Source organism: Thamnophis sirtalis, unplaced genomic scaffold (assembly GCF_051295495.1).
Source record: "Thamnophis sirtalis isolate CommonGarterSnake01/CBP01778 unplaced genomic scaffold, rThaSir2_p1.2 scaffold_8, whole genome shotgun sequence".
Taxonomy (NCBI): domain Eukaryota; kingdom Metazoa; phylum Chordata; class Lepidosauria; order Squamata; family Natricidae; genus Thamnophis; species Thamnophis sirtalis.
This window is the reverse complement of record NW_028261388.1, coordinates 31,761,678-31,781,907: the sequence shown is the minus strand read 5'-3', so window position 1 is coordinate 31,781,907 and position 20,230 is coordinate 31,761,678. Positions and strand designations below refer to the sequence as shown.

At 35.1% G+C, this 20,230-nt stretch overlaps 3 protein-coding genes across 7 annotated transcripts in view; 1 reads left to right on the top strand and 2 right to left on the bottom strand.

Annotated features, from left to right (window-relative positions):
• The window catches only part of TBC1D23 (TBC1 domain family member 23), a 29,396-nt gene extending 14,624 nt beyond the window's left edge, over positions 1 to 14,772 (bottom strand). Inside the window, exons 1-11 of one of the 4 annotated variants that reach the window (XM_014067056.2) lie at positions 14,495 to 14,772; positions 13,664 to 13,882; positions 8,902 to 9,013; positions 7,563 to 7,668; positions 5,813 to 6,017; positions 5,468 to 5,591; positions 3,530 to 3,654; positions 3,397 to 3,443; positions 2,437 to 2,540; positions 1,589 to 1,711; positions 306 to 398 (exon numbers count right to left, since the gene is read on the bottom strand). In XM_014067056.2, the coding sequence (XP_013922531.2) occupies positions 306 to 398; positions 1,589 to 1,711; positions 2,437 to 2,540; positions 3,397 to 3,443; positions 3,530 to 3,654; positions 5,468 to 5,591; positions 5,813 to 6,017; positions 7,563 to 7,668; positions 8,902 to 9,013; positions 13,664 to 13,701 (1,077 nt within the window). In that variant the 5' untranslated portion in view covers positions 13,702 to 13,882; positions 14,495 to 14,772. The remainder of the gene's footprint in view (positions 1 to 305; positions 399 to 1,588; positions 1,712 to 2,436; positions 2,541 to 3,396; positions 3,444 to 3,529; positions 3,655 to 5,467; positions 5,592 to 5,812; positions 6,018 to 7,562; positions 7,669 to 8,901; positions 9,014 to 13,663; positions 13,883 to 14,494) is intronic. The other 3 variants (XM_087721377.1, XM_014067054.2, XM_014067057.2) reach the window with 3 other exon arrangements.
• Positions 14,773 to 15,085: 313 nt separating this feature from the next.
• Positions 15,086 to 20,230, top strand: part of CMSS1 (cms1 ribosomal small subunit homolog) — a 150,695-nt gene continuing 145,550 nt past the window's right edge. Inside the window, exon 1 of the mRNA XM_014067051.2 lies at positions 15,086 to 15,403. Coding sequence (XP_013922526.2) covers positions 15,346 to 15,403 — 58 coding nt within the window. The 5' untranslated portion in view covers positions 15,086 to 15,345. The remainder of the gene's footprint in view (positions 15,404 to 20,230) is intronic.
• Positions 18,092 to 20,230, bottom strand: part of FILIP1L (filamin A interacting protein 1 like) — a 67,507-nt gene continuing 65,368 nt past the window's right edge. For both annotated transcript variants that reach the window (XM_014067050.2, XM_014067049.2), the window contains one exon: positions 18,092 to 19,204. In XM_014067050.2, the coding sequence (XP_013922525.2) occupies positions 19,106 to 19,204 (99 nt within the window). In that variant the 3' untranslated portion in view covers positions 18,092 to 19,105. The remainder of the gene's footprint in view (positions 19,205 to 20,230) is intronic.

Sequence of the window (20,230 nt, the reverse complement as noted above, 5' to 3'; positions counted from 1 at the left end):
ACAACCAACAGCTATGGAACCTAATACAATTGGAACTAAAATTTTAATATTCTTGGACCTATATCTCCTGTTATGCAACTGGATTCTTGCACATACAATGCAGTATCCTGTCACCATTCTGTATGCCATGCTCCAAAGCTGCTTATCAAGAAGTGGTGCTTATATGGAAGTCTGCGACTAAGATTTTATTTCATTTTCAGACTGACATCTACCAGCAATATAACATCACTTGATACAATATCTGAACTCTAACTTTCTCTTCTAAAAATCTGAAAGTAAACATATTAAGCTGCCAGCTTACTTACTAAGTCAGAATCTAAATGAAATGCAGTTGATAAATGGCCAGCATTGTATTGTTCTGCAGGGCGACAATCCACCACAAAGAATCTTACGCCTTCCTAAAACAAGAACATTTTTTTAAAATAATATAATGTCAGTTGACAAGGCAAAGACAAGGCATAGCTTAAGATAATGTATTTATGCTAACAAAAGCATACAGCCAACTCTTTTAGTCAAGGATTATACTTTAAAGCTGTGCACTTTGAAAATGCTTTCTACAGAATTGCTTTGCAGTGAGTTGGTTATGATTTATAACAAATGTGAAAATAAAGACATCAATTTAAAGGAAAACAGTGTTCTTGATGCTCCTCAAAACTATCTTAATAACTAAAAACAGCAAGTTTTCTAAACAGTTTACACTTGTTCTTTTGCCTATATGAATTAAGAGTTACAATTCTTTGAGTCGATAGGACATTTTTTTAAAATAGCGATATGCAGCTATTTAAATGCAAAGTAAAATAAATACTTTTGGAAGGACAGGACTATGCTTGATACTGCTGCTGGAGTCTTCTTAAAAAGGCAAATATTTCCCTGAAATCACATGGTTGTCAGAAAAATATTCAGTGTCATACTTTGTTGACACCTCCTTACTATCTGAACTCAAATATGTATATTCCTGGGATCACTGTAGAGAGACAGGTACATAGGCAAGAACCATTATACAAGCCAAGAAGTTGAAACAATATTTAATGCTTGTGAAACAAGAGAGTATTTGGAGGAGACACCGGGAGGCTCCCCCTTGATTCACTGGGAGTATAAGAGGGAAAGTGTAGTCAAGCTTGAAAGATTTGTTATTCAAGCCTGTCTTAATAAAGCATAATGCAATACATCCTGTGGACTACACTTCTACATCTGATCTGCAGCCAAGAGCTGACATCTACTTGTGAATCCAAGAAAAGGCGCATCTTTAAAGTAGGAGCTGGTGAGTGCAGAGTCTGCTTATATCACAAATGAAGCACATTTTCTGCTTTGAATTCAAATAGCTGGGCTGGCAGAACGATGTGGTGGAAGTCCTGATAGGCTTTTAGAGAAGAAAGATGTTTAATAAATAACTACTAGCACTTATGTGAGAAGTACAGCCTAACTATATGATCTGTGTATACTATTGAGATTATACACAGATCATTAAATCGCAGCAATGGATCAGAGATTCAGTTGTCTGATTTGCTAATATTAAAATACTCTTAAGATACTCTTCTAGATATAGCAAATGATTTTAATTTTTCCCATTTGGGGAATACTTACTGACCCCTTGTTGTTGATTTGCTTGCAGTATCTCTGATACTGAAACTGCAAGACACAAAGCTTGGCTCAAGTCTGAATCATCATCTTTGATACCCAATAAGCTGCTGCCAAATAGGCTGTGATTTTCCTATGACAGTCAGAAAAAAAAACAATAGCTATAATAAATATTAAAATATAAGCGAAGTCAGTATATTAAGATGATGACCTTTTTGAAAGCTCTTGGATAAAACTTTTGTAACATATACAGCATTAGAAATATGAAGGTCTGCCTTTCTTATTGGATTAATTGAATTAATGTAATTACAAATTACATATTTATTCCTCAAGCCCTCATTCTGAATCTACTCTTTAACTAGTCCATTCTTGGAATTTAAAGTACAGGTAGTCAATTTACGACTACGATGGAGCCCAAGATTTCTGTTGTTAAGTGAGTTATTTGTTAAATAGGTTTTGCTACATTTTGCGACCTTGTTTGCCACAGTTGTTAAGTGAATCACTGCAGTTGATTAGTTAGTAACCTGGTTTTTAAATGAATCTGGCTTCCCCATTGACTTTGCTTGTCAGAAGTTTGCAAAAGGGGATGATGTGACCTTGGGACACAGCAACAGTCATAAATGTGAACCAGATGCCAAGCATCTGAATTTTGATAACATGATCATGGAGATGCTGTAAAGGTCGTAACTGTGTAAGACTGTCATGTCACTTTTTTCATTGCCCTTTTCCACTTTGAATGGTCACTAAACGGACTACTGAGGACCATCTGTACAACCATGCTGCTAAGCTTGCAATATTAGTACACATCATGTGGAGGGCACAGAATAGAGAAGACAACTCAATGTGCTTGACAATTACCTTTCTGAAAGAAATTGGAGTCTTGCTACAATAATATTGTGCTAAGGAGAAAAGGTCTTCTATATCTTCTACTTCCAAACTGCCAGGACATTTTTCAAGAAAGTCTGAAATATACAAAACATTACATTAAGTATTCCAAGATGATTTTTTTTAAAGCACAGGTCTGTGTTATTATAATCTTTTAATCAATACTTAGTTGATTTTGTTCATGATCAAGTTTCATAAAAATGGCTTGTAACACGGAGAATATAAAATCTCATGTAATAAAGAAGCAAAATGCAGTTGCTAACCAACCTAGATGCTGCTAATGGCAAAAAGAGAGATTGTGTCCTGGTGACTAAAGCAATGTCTCCTTATCTTGTAGTATTCTTCCACATTGCACAAACAACCGCAATCTTACTCACTCCAAGAACTTGATTAAAAATTGCTCATACATGGAGAAGAGAAAGAGAGTAGTAGCAAAAAATTGTTCAAGATGGAACATGAGAGGAAGAGAAAGGAACATACTAAATGCTTGATGTGCGAGCAGGTATACATGTTAGGTTTCAATGGACTTGTATTTTTTGCAGTAGCTCCACAGTATATAATTGTGTATTTCCCCAAAAGAACCATAGATTTGAGATAAAGATGTCCAGCATATAATAACTGAATGGACAGATAACAAAAATGTAAATCATAGAACAGATAACTGGAAAGAATTCAGGAAAAAAAGCAGAGCAAGACAAAAACAAAAACATTTGTAATGTGAAAAAGGGATATGACTGGTACACCAGTCAGTAGACAAAACAGTCCTGCATTAAACTACCTTTTATTTTTGGGTCTGAATTAGTTCAATGTGAGCTACAGTAATTTTGTATAGACCTATTTTTTTAAATATGAAAATGTAGCCTTCCACATATCAGTAGAACTTCACTGTATTACTTTGCCTGAATAGCATTACATTAAAGCTGAAGGACTTACTCATAACATCTTCTTTACTATCAGATTCTGGTGCCAGGACCAATTCCCTGTAAAGGCAAATGGAGAAACATAAAGCAAATGTAAAAAAAAGAATCAAGAGTAGCAGCTAAGTAATTTGCTGTCATTTACTTACTTAGCATTAACAAGAATGATAAGCATTAGAAAATAAATGAAGAATGGATCTGCTAGCTGAAAATATCCATCCCATATTGTTTGGGTGACTTCATCTGTGCAGTAACTTGAAAATAGGGACCCAAGCTGAAAAGTAGATGAAAAAGAAACTGAAACAGATTTTAGTAATATAATAAAACAAATATTAAATTTGTTTCATGAATTCCATATCTACAAATAAGATGATGTGACTGTCATAAACCGCCAAAAAAGTTTAAGTGTACAATTTCAGTTTGCAATATCAGAAAGGGGGATTGCCAAAATTATCACAGCCCATACTTCAAACTTTAATCGTGCTTTTATTAAACAACAGTGTTACATTTTTCTACAAACATAGCAGAGGTGGGTTCCTACCAGTTCGCACCTATTCGGTAGAACCGGTTCATCAAATCTACCGAACCGGTTAGAAGAGGTTCCACCAGTGGACCCAGAAAGCAGGGCACACTTACAGAAGAGGTTCCAAAATTTTTTGAAACCCACCACTGCTCCTTGGATATGATTATTCTACACTATCATGCTCCTATTTATAAAACTCAGTGCCTCTGTGAAAGGTAAGGATGACTACTGCATTTGTGGTGCAATCAGAACATTGCGTGTGTTGAAGTTGTTTTAACGCAAACCAAAGATGCCTTTTAAAAAACAAGTTTACATCACATTCTTATGCATGTGCTGTGTGTGAGGTAATTTAAGGTGGTTCTGACAAGTGTCGTTGGAATCTTCATATCCGGTCACATGGGCAGCAAGCCACTCCCACAAAGGCGGCCACACCCACAGAGTAGGTTCGAACAATTTTTGAAACCCACCACTGAAACACAGGCTATTAATTAATACTTAAAGTTTAAAGAACTATAAGAAATTCCAAGAACTGCTCTCAGAAACGTGAGAGCAAGAGAATATGCTCCAACTTTTAATTGTAAATTTAAAACAAGGTATTATTTATGATGCAGAATAACAAAACAATTTAATTTAATTTCTTGAAACTTCTGGCTGAGAAACAGACCTTATATATGCATGATCATATGCATTTTGGTTTTAACAGAAGTAAATTCAACCCAAAGTAGTACATTTACAAATAGAATATTTTAGAAAATAGAAAACATGGAAAACATGGAACATGTATTTACAACAGATTAACTATTTCTTTAATTTTCATATAAAGAGATTAAGCCATAGGAACAATTTAAAAATAAATTCTGATTAAATGTAAGTAATTTTTTTTAAATCCAGAAAAGTAGACATTGATTTTTAATGAAATATATGTAATTACTCTTTATTAAACCTGACAGATATTATAACATATGAAAATTAAATATACTTTTTATGAAACACTTTTATAAAGTGTTTTACAATCATTGAATTTAACCAGTTCTATTCGACATGACATAAAGATTCTGAAGTATCTATCTATTAGAACAAAGCAACTTTCATGTTAATAAGTGTCCTTCTTTGTAGGATAACTTTGTTGTGATTTTTATTGTTTTTAAACTATGATTAAATATGTACGTTTGTGTGTTTTCTTACAAGGCTAATATTAGATTAATAGATAGATCATAAATTATTCTTTAGGAACCATGGTATAATAGCATGCTATAAAAGTGCAACAAAAATAAAACCCTATATCCTTTAATTCTTGGGAGAAATTACCATTGTTAATAAGACTTTCCTGCTTATCTGTTATGGGCAATAGAAAATAATTTCTGATCAATTGAAAGACCTCTTATGAACAAGTGAATTCACTGTAAGTATTTAACACCAGAAACCAGAATTTTATAACATCCTATCCTATCTAAAACTTTGTGCAAAAATGCATTCTTTTTGTTTAGGACTTGTTACCAAGTATGTGACATTTTCTGTTATACTGTTCACTTTTCATTATGTTTTCCTACTTTCACTTTATTACCCAGTTGAGTGCATACGAGTCCGGCGTCATCTTTTTTGTGTCCAGAAATGAGCATAGTTCTGGTTCATGATACTGGAGGAGCAGCCTAAAGAGGTGAAATGGTCTCCCCTTCAGAAAACAGTCCCTAAAAGAAAGCAACAACAGAAGCAGATACAATAAAATGAGTCATAAAGATTTGACAAACAAAAGATCAGAAGAATGGTATCTTCATAGGCTCATGATTAAAAAAAAAATTCAAATAAGAAATGCCACCTTGAAAAAAAAGAAAGGACAATAAAGGGGTAAGATAATATCCATAAAATAAAAATTAAGATTAAATGTAATGCTCATAAATAATTTATTTACCTTGGAATGTATTTATTCATGATAGCATAGAAGCAGTTGTACAAGTCGCTTCGTGAAAGTCGAAGATGAACCAAAGGTTTAAGGAGATAGGACCAGCTAAGGCTAGAACTGTATTTAACATTACGAGATTTACAATAAAATGTAATCACAGATTCAATATCCAAACGTAATACTGACTTCTCCTCCTCTGGTATTGACAGCTGATCTAAAAAGAAATAGTGCATAAGTTATGTATTATATACCATGTGCATTCCTTGATTGTATTAGTCCGAGACCTTAGTCATTCCCCAAAACTTGCAAATGATAAAGCGATACGGTAATAAAACAATAAAAACAAGTTATGAACAGTTCACTGATTTTTTTTAAAGAAAGAAAAACACCTAGTACCAAAGGATATCAAAAATCTTTCCATGCATAGGGTCTCAAGAGTAAAGTAAGATTTCTTAGCAACTGTTGCTTACTGAGTATCAACAGTAGTGAAAATTGTTTCATGAACAATACATGAATAATAGCTTGATAGGATCTGACTGGGGAGAAAGAGACCTAAATGGAATCCCAGGAAGACACAGTGGCTGCAAACTGAGAAGCTAGCTATTTCTAGCTCATCTTTGACTCTTGATGGGGTGCACTCTACCAGTTAGAGCTGGTTCATAATCTGGAGAGTCTCTAGACTTATAGTTTCTGCTTGAATAGCAGGTCGTCTATAGTCAGAGATCCTTTTGCTCAATTATATCCTGTACACCAGTTGTGACAGGACATTTCTAGAAAAGGACATTTCACTTTCATCCCTTAGGTGTTTACTACCTTTTGGTTGGAGTATTGCCCTTTGATCCAATTGGGCTGGCCCTGAAGACCAGAATCGTTGGTTTGCTCAATATATAGAGGCCCAAACAATTATGGGAAATAATTCACTAATGAAGGTGTATGGCTATCAGTTAGCTTCCAGTTGCAATTCAAAGTTGTCATTTTAATATCATTTTAAAGTCCTACATAGTTTAACACCTGGACATCTATAAGGCATCTTCTTTGAGATGAATCTGCCTGTCAGGTTGCATCTAATATAGAAGGATTGCTAAAGATCCTAAATCTGAAAGAATGCCATTTATAGAGACTCCATGCTTGTATTCTCTCAATGACAGCCTCATACTCTAAGAATAGCATACCCTAAAATATTTGGACCATCCCTCCCTATTCAATTTTTAAAACTTATTTTTAAAGAAAAAAAAAAAAGCAATGATTGAAGATTCTGTTACTCAAATGGTGATATATCAGATTATCTGTTATTGACTTTTTATACCTCTTTTTTGTATGTTACATATATGTTGTCAAAAAAGAAGAGCCATGTAACATTAAATAAATATAGTATCTCTGTATCACATTTCCAGTAAACCTAACACATGTATTTGAATTTCAGACATCTTAGGGATGGGATAAAAACATAATTGTTATGAAAAAAATAAGTAGCCTGTTTCCCTGAAAATAAGACCTCCCCAGATAATAAGCACAATCGGGCTTTTGAGCACAAGTGCTAAAATAAGCCCTCCCCCAAAAATAATGCAACACAGCAGCAGCCATGAGGTGACCATCCTCGCCCCCTCCTGCACCTCAAAAATAATAAGACCTCCCCGAAAATAAGGCCAAGTGCTTATTTCGGGGGTCAAAAGACAATAAGACCCTGTCTTATTTTCAGGGAAACATGGTATTATAGATGGCTTTCAGCTTAACAATCAAAATATGATTTCAGACTCACCAACTAGTTCTTGACAATCTTTGTGAATCAGTGATTGTTCTGGCAGATCTAAACAACCATCCCAAGATGCTAAACTGTCTCCTTTCCCTACAACATTTAATGCAATCTAAAATAAATATAGAAGAAAATAAGGAAGAAATATTACATATGCAATGAAGATATGATTCTTAAACCAACTTTTAAAATAAGTATTCAAACAGATATTGTTTCAAGTATAATGAAATCATTGACTACTAGCTCTTTATAATGAACAATGCAGCCTTCATCATTCATGAACAATCTACATTTAATGATATATAAGAGTGGTTGATCAAACTGAATGTATGCATTCAAGTAATGTGTGACAAAGAACTATGAACACTCTTTAACACACTCATTTCAAGTGTATTATATTTCCTATAGTGTTCTTTATTTATTATTGAAGTAAACTATTACCTGTTGAGTTTAAAGAGAAACTGCAGGTATAACTGAATAAATGTAACAGTATTTCAGCACTCATTTAAAAGAAAAGTCATTTCAGAAAGCATGTGCTAGGACTGGAAATATACCGTAATGGAAAAGACTGTCATTAAACCATTTCCCCAAAATTATTTTTGTATTTGAAATTAAATCCTCCCAACAATATTTTTCCCTGTGAATCAAGATCTTTTTACTGATGTTGCAAGAATAACTGACAAAGTTTGCTGTATGGATCAAGAAACATTCAATAAAGAAAGATAAAAGAAACAAAGATTTCTTTCCAAACCTCTTCTCTAAATCCAGTTACATTCTCAGAAATGGATATCCCTTTTTAAAATGACAGTTTAATTAACAAATGTATGTTTTATTTATGCAATGCATAATTTGACTCAAAAAAAAGGAAGATGTTCTTGTTGAATCTGCATTTGAAATTATTTCCTTGAAACATAGATGGCAATTGCAAAGTTAATTGAGTAGATATTTTTGATACAATAAGTATAGACAATTTATAGGTAAGTTGAATTATAGTCATTACAATTATTGTTAGATTTATATGTCCTATCCTTCCACAGCCTACATAGCATTCTCTTATCCAATGTTTTTCCATTTCAACAATCTTGTGAGGTAACTCAGCTGACTGTAGAGACTAGCCCAACTCAGCTGACAGCTGAGACTAGTTTCAGATTCCATGGCTATGGGTAGGTTTCAATCTTCATTTTTCTGCTCAAATACCCTAATTGCTATATCACTTATCACTGATATGCTAATATTTGTCACTTAAAAAAGAAATAAATTGACCCAACAGGTAGTTCCTATCTTTTCTGAACTACATAACTCAGAAAAAAATATATCATTTTCCCAATATGTAAGAAAGGTTTACCTTCCAAACTTTGGCTCTTAGGTGTTCAGGCAGAGGTCTTCCTTGGACTATGTTCCTAACTGTTTCAAGATCACAGCCTCCTTCTTCCAGAGCTTCTGCAAGGTCATTTTCCCTACAAAAGTTGAGTAAGATTGTATGGTGTTTTAAAGTAATGGTGGTTTCAACTTTTGAAATATGTCATCTCTTAGTACTAACCTTAATGCATATAATTTGAAGCATAAATGATTAAGATGAATCTCATTTTACACAAAAACATTTTTTTGGTTTAAACGTATATCAATAAGTGATTTAACTTCAGTGGATATTACTTCTAAAGAAGCATGCAGGTTGTGTTGTCATTTTACATCCTAAAGTAATTCCATAAAGCTATTAACTTAGTTTTTTTTTAAAAAAGGAAATGAAGCTCTTAATAAAAGTTAAAAATATGGACTTTGCTAGAGAGAAGTTCCAGCACGACTCCAAAAGCTCGGAAGACTAAACCTCTGATCCTGGTAACTGACTCTGACTCAGATTGGATCCCGCAACATTATCCTGGGACACTATATTTGCCTTCATTTGTAAAAGTTAAAAAGATATGCCTTGAAAATGGTGTCACAAGACTGCTAAGTGCAATTAGAGAACTTTTTCTTCCCATTCAATAAGATCTGACAAGGTTGGCATTCTGAGTCCCATTTCTTAAATTATTGTCTCCAATGGGAGCTTGAATTTGTGCCATTTCTCTTCATACTGTCAGTCCTTTTAAGCAGACCAGATCAGGAAGCAGCACAAGGATTAAAGGATTATAGGAATGCAATTTGTTTTAGACACAGTAACATAATTTTAAAAGTCTACTCCTTCTTCCCCATCTTAAATCAAAGAAAATAAAGTTGGGCTATTTCAAGTTTCTTTTTGTCATCCTTCCCAGGATGGATGTAATGTTTTGTTTCTCTTCATTTTCCCTTACTTGTTCCTGCATACTTTCTTCAAGGTTCTCTCTGCATTCCTTTATAGCCCAATGGAAGCAAATTTTCCCTGCCTCTTGGCTTGCATGGCCCCAACCTGCTAGCCTTCAAGAAGAAACTTAAGACCTGTCTATTAAACCTGTCTTCCAGTAGACTCCAAGCTAGTTTTATGTGTGGTCTCACTAAGCACCAGCAATGGTGTTAATGAATCTGATTAGTTTAACCACCAAGCGTCTTAGTTTTTTAATGTTTTTTTCTTTTAAAAAAAACATTTTTTATTATAATTAATAATTATATAATTATAATTAATTTATGATTAAGAGAAAAACATGGGATAAATACATTCAGAGAAAACTAGTTTATCTGCCTTTTAAATCAAGCTGCACTGTATGTATTACTATTGATTGGGCCAAAATATATTATCTTTTTCAACTGTTCTTCACTAAAATAACTACTTTGTTTAGGACAATTCACTATCAAACCTCAGCAGCACTAGAAATTAAATTAAAATCAACAGGTTATATAGTCAATAGTTGTGTCCTGCTTCTGGAATATACTCTTCTTCTATTCTAGTCTGCTCCAACAAACAGCCACTCGTGATTCAAATCTGCTCAAAATTGCTGATGGACATTCTTGGATAGGGTTCAAAGTAGGGAACAACAAGAAGTTCAATGGCATAGCTGGAAACAAATGTAAGAATCTCAGAATTAAGATTATTGTAATGAAATTGACATGTACTGTTCTCTAATGCATATCTAAGAGAATGTAGTCCAGAGTTATAAAGTGATTCAGATTTAAAGGGGAAAAGGGGATTCAAAGCACAAATCTGTCAAGGTACATATTGTACATATTGATAACACCTTAAATCATATATATTATTTTCTAACTTTGTACAGCTGAGTTATGTGAGGCTGAATAGAGAAGCAGCTTCTTTATTTGAAGGAAAGTATCATACAGGTAGTTCTTAACTTATGGCCATGCATTTAATGAGCTTCAAAGTTATGATAATCCTGAAAAAAGTGACTCTACTGGTCATTGCACTTACAACCACTGCAACATTCCTGCACTCATATTATCAAAAAATTGATGTTGGCAATTGGCATATATTTTAAAAATTATTTGTCACTGGGCTTAATTTCTAATCAAATGATTATCTTTATTGTCCTTATGTCAACCTGCTTTCTCTAAATCCTAGTATAATGTGTGAACCTAGACATATATTGATATGAAAGTTTTATCCAACAATATATAAATATCTGAGTCATATGTAATGCTCATAAAAATGGGAAATGTCATTTAGTTATAGTTATTATTGTAAAATATTTATTTGGTTTTACCTCCCTGAAACAAATTAGATTTGATTCACAAATTGATAAAAAGCACTATGTAGAATTAAAATATGAACTTATAAGAAATAATGTATGAGTAATCAAAGAGAAATAATTCTTGAAAGACTATTAAGACTGGAGTTTGATCTCCCCTGACTTTCCGTTTAGTACTTCCAACATCACAGTGCCCTTTGATACTGACTAGCAGCCTTTACTTATGTTCTAATAATTTCAAAAATGTCTACTCAGCATATTATACAGTACTTTGAGTTTCTTTGAGTTTTCACTCAATTACCTGATAAAAGCTGTGTTAACATGATCTAACCAATTCTGATTATACTTAGCTTATTTTATTTCTTTATTTTTCTAATTTAGATACCACCCATCTCACTCACACTCGTACTTAAGATTGTTAAGGTAGACCATCAGATGAATTTACTATCAAGTACTTCTCTGGCCACAAGACATACAGGAAATTCTGGCTAAAAGGCAGGATTTAAAACTTCCTCCTGCCCTTTGGAGAATACTCCACCCTTTCAGTCACATGTACTGACTTCAGATGGGTGTGGTACAACACTTATTTTATTGTATATTCCACTGAAAGATCAAAAGGTTGCAAATTGTTATAGCATACAGGAACAGAAGAACGCTGTATAACAGCATAACACAAAATTTGCTTAAATTATACACTGTATGAGTCCAAGATACATACAATAACATAGAACAATGAATGAACATTTAAGAGTGAAAGAGTGGGTCATTTCACTCAACATATGGGACATAAAATCCATGGAAAACCAGAAAGGGCAGTGAACAGCAAGAGAAACTCAAACAATACTGAATGAATAAAAATAAAGTTCAGATTGCTCCTATTGCTCATGTCCACCACAAGACTTGGAGGATCGGGCTTTCCTCTTTTCATACAATATACTTTAAATTGTTACTCTCTACTTGCTTAAACTGCTGGACATTTTTGGGGAAATGCTTACAAATTTAAATATGAGGTTTGATATAGCAAAGACATCAACAATCAATGGAAGCTAAAACTAAGAACCACTGTTATCTTCACTATCCAGTTTTCTGAGAATCAAAATAAAACACATTTAAGGATCCGATTATATATAGAAACGTTATATAAAAGTAGTAATAAAATTTACTTCAAGAAAATTCATTTTATCAAATAGAGAGGGGGCACTGGATAACCAGAAATGAAAATAATGCTTTGCTGAGTAAGATCTAAATTCAGAAAATCCAGTATGCTATTTCCTAGCCAAAATTATTTGAATTCACAAGCAAACTCTGGAAATGATGGCACTTTGAAGGATATCTACCCCTTGGTAATTAAAAGATCTAGCATGTATTCTGGACATAGCATCCCATTCAACAATCATTGACAGCTGAGTGGTTAAATACTGGGAAATAGAGGTAGCCCTCGAGTTACAATAGTTCATTTAATGACAGTTCAAAGCAACAACGGCACTTTAAAAAGTGACTTATGTCTGTTTTTCAGAGTTACAAATGTTGCAGCATCCCCATGATCAAAATGTGGACACTTGGCAACTGACTCATAGTTAGGACAGTTGCAGTATCCCAGGGTCATGTGATCACTTGCAACCTTTCTGACAAGCAAAGTCAATGGGGAAGCCAGATTCACTTAACATCCATGTCATTAACTTAACAACTGCAGTGGTTCACTTAACAACTGTGGCAAGAAAGGTCATAAAATGGGGGGGGGAATTCACTTTAAAAATTTCTCATCAACAGAAATGTTAGGCTCAATTGTAGTTGTAGTAGTAGAACTATCTGTACAGATTCAGCCATGGAGATCAATGGGTGGAATAAGCCCAATATATGTTATATATGCTGATCTAAGCAAAACATGATTTTGAGAATCTTTTTATTGCTTCTATTGTTAGAAGTCAGAAATGTTGCTGCTCTACTCCAAATCATTAAACCATGCTATTTTACAAGCATATTGAAATAATCGATAGAGTTAGAAAATTCTCTCAATTATCTTTTACTTGGAAAAAAGTTTACATTTTATAAATACAGTAAATACTTCACTCAGTTTTCACCTGCCATATTCATCCATTAATTTTTGGTCCAGTTTTGGTGAGAAAGACAATACATTTGAAATATTTTGCAGTTCATCAAAGACCCCAGCCTTAATGAGTGAACTTTAAGCTATTCCTCTTGTCCTTATCTTCATTTAGAGACAAGAACAAATGAATACATCAAATGAATCGGTCGTTTTTGACATTTAATGAGGATTTGCCCAGGAATCATGCTTTGCAGAGATCCAGACACAGTAGAATCCATCAATACTACGTTTTCTAAGAGTAAGTTCAAGTGGCATCAATCACAGCCACTTGGTGCAGGGTTGACTTCAAACAGGCTAACGAAGAGCCCGTTTCTGTGAGGAGCTTTGGCAGCGGAGAAGCCGCCAGTTCGCCCCTCTCAAGCAGTCTATTCCCTAGCGCCAGTTCAACTCACCAGATACTCGGCGAAGACGCTGCCTCCCCTTCCGCCATAGCTGTTGACGTGCCCCTAGCCGTGCCGTAAAGCGCGCTCTAAATTTCCAAGGTTCTGCGCCGTTCACACCCCAAACCCATGCATGGCCGTCGTAAAAGCGCAACAGCTGCGATGACGCCAAACATATAGAACTATAACATAAGATTCGCCCGCCTCGTTTTGCTTCCTCGAAGCGGGTTCCTGCGGGCGAAAGAGCTATCCGTAACTTCAGCTTCAGTCAGGGGTCAGAAAACGAAGTTTTAAGAATATAAAGATGCCCTGAAGATTCTGGGGCTTATTTCTGAGTCCCTAGGCATACCGTTTCAACCTGAAAGCCTAATTCAGAGGACTTCAAACTTGGCAACTTTAAGACTTGTGGAAGCCCACAAGTCTTAAAGTTGTCAAGTTTGGGGACCCCTGAGTCGCTAACCGATTATATTAGAATCTTTTTTTTAATGGAGACTGCATAATATTTTGTTATACACATCTCAGATAAACATTTTTGGAAGCTAGAAGCTTTTTGAGGGCTTTTACAGTTAGAACTCAAAAACCTTTGCTGGTCTTCTTCACACCACGAAGAGATAAATCAACAGACCCTCATCTGCTTCTGATAGATTAACAGATGAAGAGTTGGAAGGGGTCCCACAGGTCATCTAGTCCAACCCCCACCCCCACCCTAAGATGGCAGAGATGTTTGCCTGAAGAAGTGATCAGTGGCCTGGCTTGCGGCCCTTAATGGAGGTACATTTACAGGCGTAATTCCCGATCGCCTGAAAATTAGACTGAACTGATATAGATCTCTCCGAAACTTACCACGCCTTTACGCTAACAATCGCACTATGCTCCAGCGGCATTGGTTTTAAAGTGTCATCCGATTCGTGTCATCTATTCCAGCACACAGCACAACTTGGCTCGAAATGTAAACACAAAGAGATCTTGACATTTCGCTGCCAGCAGTATGCTAAATCACGAACCCGGCGGCTAACTCTGAGCAAAATAATATAGCTAAGGTTCAGAACGGTAAACAAAATTACGACATTTAAGTAAGCAATCTATTTTGCTTGAAACTCCTGAATCCCAAACCAAGCCCCCCCCCCCCGCCACCTGTTAAGGGGTAATTTAGTTACGGATGAGCCTACACTGCAACCCTGGTTAAAATATAGTTTGGTTTACCGCTCCCCAAACTTGGCAACTTTAAGACTTGTGGACTTCAACTCCCAGAATTCTCCAGCCACCTACGCTTACAGTCTTAAAGTTGCCAAGTTTGAAGATCTTTGGCTTAGGGTTTTGCAAGCAGAAACATCGGGCCGTCAACCGTAGTTGATGCTTTATCTCCTTTTGCAAAGGCTGCATCAGCGCAGCTGGGAGTCCCGCAACCCGAGCGCAAATGTCCTCCACGTGTTTCCTCAGAAGCAAGTGCGATTACATGGAATAGTAATGGAAATGTCTTATTCTAGTCGTAGAGCAGTGAACTGTTTGCAACTCTGTGGATTTGCGGTGCCTTTCTCCTCCCCTTCCTGCTTCCATCCCAGGTCACTGCCTGCTGCGAGCCAAACGAAAGTAAACCTCCACTTTGAAAGTCCTCCCTGCCCGACCCACTGGGCGGGATTCAGGCGTTCAAAGAGGTAGCCGGCAGCGGGCAGAGGCGACGTGGGTTATACAGCATGGCAGACACGTTGGATGAGCCTTGGTGGGAAACACCTGGAGGAACTAAGGAACCAGGTACTGGGCTTTGGGAAAAGCGTGAAAGTTTTGGGATGCTGCCTGGGTGATTTTATATAGACGGCTTCATCGGCTCAATATGTTCCCTAATATTATTTGATTGCTTGTTTGTACCCTATGACTATCATTAAGTGTCATACTTTATAATTCTTGACGAATGTATCTTGTCTTTTTATATACACTGAGAGCATATGCACCAAAGACAAATTCCTTGTGTGTCCTACCACACCTGGCCAATAAAGAATTCTATTCTTTTCTTCTATTCTTCTCATATTTAACTGCAGTCTTTTTACATTGCTCTGGGTATTTAGAAAGGTCTCAGAAAGGAAGAGTCTGCAATCTGACTGATTACATATACCTATGTAATGGATATAAAATGTAATTATTGTAAGATCTAATCAGTATGTGAAAATGTTTATGCCAGAAATGTCACACTAAGTCCAATGTTTTTAATGTTTATCTAATAAAAAACTTTTTAAAATAATAATAATAACAATAGTTTCTCCCCCTTGCAAAATAGGCCCACAATTATAAACTACACATCTCTTTGCAACTACTTGACTTGCCATCTATCTGCTGAATATAAAAAATGTAGTTAAGAGGCAATCCAATAATAAAGTTACATTGCAAAACTTCAAAAAAAAAAAGGGAAGGAGATGACAGGCTCTTGCATGAAAACCAGCTTTCTTTTGTTCAGTCAAAGACACCGAATTATCTTCTATATATCACAGAAGTACATAAGAAGTATTGAATGTACCGCTTTTGAGTTTGGTTCTTTAAATAGATTATAAAACTGATATGCCAATGAACAGATGCTATTTCTGTGATTCCACTGGAACAGGTACAAGGAAACTCTCAAACTGCAGGCAGAGACATTGGGCAAAGGATGCAGAATAATAATTATTGGAAGTAAATGAAGAGGCAGAGAGGGTAGTGAGTCTTGGGAGGGGGGTCTGCTGTACTGGTTCATGGAGAAATGTTGGTACACTTTCTGCAGACTGATTGGCTGCAGTTGTATGCATTGAAATATCTGATTAACAGAATATGGTTTCTATTTAGATATATATTATTAGTTACATTTTATTACAGCTTTCCTCAAGTTCAGTGTGCTGTATCTTAGTCTAATGCACACTCTTTTAATCTTACAAAATTATCCGGTCAGTTACCATAGATGAGACCAAGCTGTGGATTTTAGTTATTGATTCTTGCTGTATGCTTTTGGGATATATATGTATGCATATGTGTATGCCTTATCTAAAGGGACACAGTAGCTCAGTGGCTAAGATGTTGAGCTTGTCGATCAGAATGGTCGGCAGTTCTGCGGTTGAGTGAGCTTCCGTTACTTGTCCCAGCTTCTGCCAACCTAGCGATTTGAAAGCATGTAAAAATGCAAGTAGAAAAATAGGAACCACCTTTGGTGGGAAGGTAACAGTGTTCCGTGCACCTTCAGCGTTTAGTCATGCCAGCCACATGATCATGGAGACGTCTTCAGACAGCACTGGCTCTTTGGCCTTGAAACGGAGATGAGCACTGCCCCTAGAGTCAGGAATGACTAGCACATATGTGGGAGGGGAACCTTTACCTTTACCTTTATGCCTTATCCGTGTATATTATAAACATTAATTGTGGCTTTACAGTATATCATGGTATATAACTTCTGCTCTCCATCTCTCATCCACCTCAGCTCCAGAAAACTATAATTAATATGGTCATGTTGCTTTCTTGGAAATGTTTTCAAAGTCACAGTCATATGAGTTCCTGATGGTCTCCTATCCAAGGATTAACTAGGTCTTGCCTATTTAGCTTTTAAAGAGCAACTACTTTGGGTGTTTAAAAGTTTATGATCCCTTTTGAATTTTCAGTATTTCTGCATAAATATGACCTGGACTGTGATATGATCTCCATAAAAGTCTGGAAGCTCGATAAAGAGAACCTAATTAAACAAATGAGTTATTTCTTTCCACTGATGTATAATGAGGGATGGTTCCCATCTCATGAGAAATTAAAACTTTCTTGAAAGATACAATGTAATTTCTGTGTGTTGTGTATTGAATGATTGGTTAATCAACTTTTATGTTGAGATGCGCAGATGGTTCTGTTTTAATGAGAGATTTATCATGCATAATTGTGGCTTTATAAGGTTTGTTGTATGAACAACAGTTGAGAGAAAAAAATTAATTTTTTGAAAGCAGTGAATTAATTCTATAGCAAATGATCCATGGCTTGCTATCATTTTATACAAGCAAGCCATCAGTTTGTATTGTATGCTTTGTTAGTCAGCCTTTATTCATATAACAGCATCTACAAAAAGATCAGCTTCAATTTCCTTTAAAAGTAGTTTTTGTCTCCTCCAGAGACATTCATTTGTAAAAAGTCATTTTTATTTAGTCATTAATTGAGGCTCTAAATAATTCACTTAGAGAATTTCATTTTGTAGAATCCCAAATGATTTAGGAGTATCCTTCAGTTATCCTTTATATTTTATCACCTATGTTTTTCTATTAATTGAAAAATATTTTCTATGAATAATAAATCAATCAATCAGAATAGAATACCAGAATGGAAGGTACCTTGGAGGTCTTCTAGTCCAACCCCTTGCACAAGAGGAGATCCTACATCATTTCAGATAAGTGACTGCCCAGTCTCTTCTTAAAAACTCCAGTGTAGTGTAGTCCACAAGTAGTTTAGGAATGTTATTTAATGAAAATGTTAATCCTTATATTGCAGTTTAAATACTAAAATAATTTATTTTATAATAAGATACCATGAAAACATTTCTTGCCTATTCTACATTCCATACAGGTCTATTAATTTTAAAAGAATCCAATTTAAAAAAATAGTTTTTCATTTACCATATGTTAGAAACATTGATGTAAAAATGCATGGTAGTAAGCAAAATTCACAACATCTCAACTTTGAAAAACACGTCAAATGCACAGTTGGTGGCAGTAATTCATTTCTTCATATACTTATGCAATATGTAGGATTTCTTTCTCTTGTTTTGGATTGGGGCTGAAGTGGTACTGATAACACTTTATCATCGTATGTAATTTTACAGTGTTATAATATCACTGCTTTTTTTCTTGCTTGCTGAGGATAAAAATGCACTTGTCCTTCTAGGGTTTGCATACTTTGTTTTCTCCCTGATTCCTTGTCCTTGGTCCTTAGGGAACTCTATCTCTTTAAGGTTGGTTGAGTTGCGAATCAATAATACAATTGCCCTTAATATTGCACTGGGGAAGTTGGGAGAAAATAATAGCAGAATACTATGGTGGTTGCATCTTTAAAGTCTCTTCATCCTGCTCTGTCCAGTGTTGCTGTTGTTTTGACATTGCCTAGAATATAAAGGTAGAACTATGTAGGGAATTCACAATAGTTTCATTTGAATTAAGTGGAAACTTCATCCAGTACATAGTATAGGACAAACTGTGGAATTTGGTTCCTATTAGGAAAATGGGGCAAGATTATACTGAATAGTAGATTTCTGGTTATGAGAAAGTCCCAATGCTTTTTAATTCCAGTGTCAACATCAATCTTTTTTGCTGTATTGGTGTGCAAAAAAATCATTTCTTCTTATGAGTTGGATAGCGATTATCTCACACACCAGCAATCTTATGTCTTCCTGACATTTTGAGTACCAGCATTGGGAATATATTTGGTGATGTCTGATGTCCCATCTTTAGTATATTAAGTGGGTTTCTTCTATTGTCCAGAGGGTGTCCTCACTGGTAGCACTGTTGTATTGATGGTTTTTGATTTAGGATTTCTAATAGGAATTGCTTGACGAAAAACATCAGCAATCTATAATTTTAAAAAAAAGGAAAATATTTTCAGTTATAAATTTTAATGTATAAATTGTATGAAAAAGTGTATTCAAAACATGCCAATATTTTTTACTTTTTAAAAAAAATGAAGATACTAGATTATGTAGTCTGCATTCACACGTTCATGCTAAACGGTAAAACCTTGTGTACATAAATTGTCAGATATGTACAACATACTAAGCAAAATACAAGCAAACGGCAATTCATCTTAATGTGAACCCAGTTATGGACTTCACTTGCATGATAGAGCTATGATTATTTATTTTATTCTAATTAACCCAATTTCTTGGGCTGGTACAATGCATCATATTATGTGACAAACATATGAATTGGTAATCACAATATCTAGTATTGGGTAGTTTGCTGATAGATTTATTATAAGAGCCAACTATAGTGTTATCCTGATTCAGAAAAGAACTAGATTCCTAATGCCAAGAGAGTAGCCCATTGAGATTATAGTGATCTTTTCATTGTTGTGAGATATGAAGTAGTGTTTTTTCTTTGCCAACTGCTGTGTACTGACTGAGTTGCTGAATATTCAAGTCTTTTAAAGGATTTATTTTACTTCTTATCTCTAGAGGGCAGCAAAGCTCAATAGTTCCTAGTATTTGAATTTTCGTAGATTCTGGGGCAGAGAAATTGAGATATATAAGATATTCCTAACTGTAAGAAAATATTGAGAACACCAGTTGTAAAGCAACAGTAAACTATGGCATTATTGCTAATAAAGTTCATATGGGAAACTTGAAATAACAAAATGTTCTGTGCAACACTATATGGGTCACAATTATTTTTTTGCAAGAAAGGGGCTACTTGGTGGCATTTGAAGTTCATAATAATCATGCAGAAAATAACAAGAATAAAATACTCAATATGTTAATTCAGCTCTCGTCAATCTCTAAATGTGATATGATTGCAACTTTTGGAATTTTTACTTGTTTGTCTAATACAGGTAGTCCTTGATTTAGATCAGTTCATTTAGTGACTGTTTCAAGTTACAACA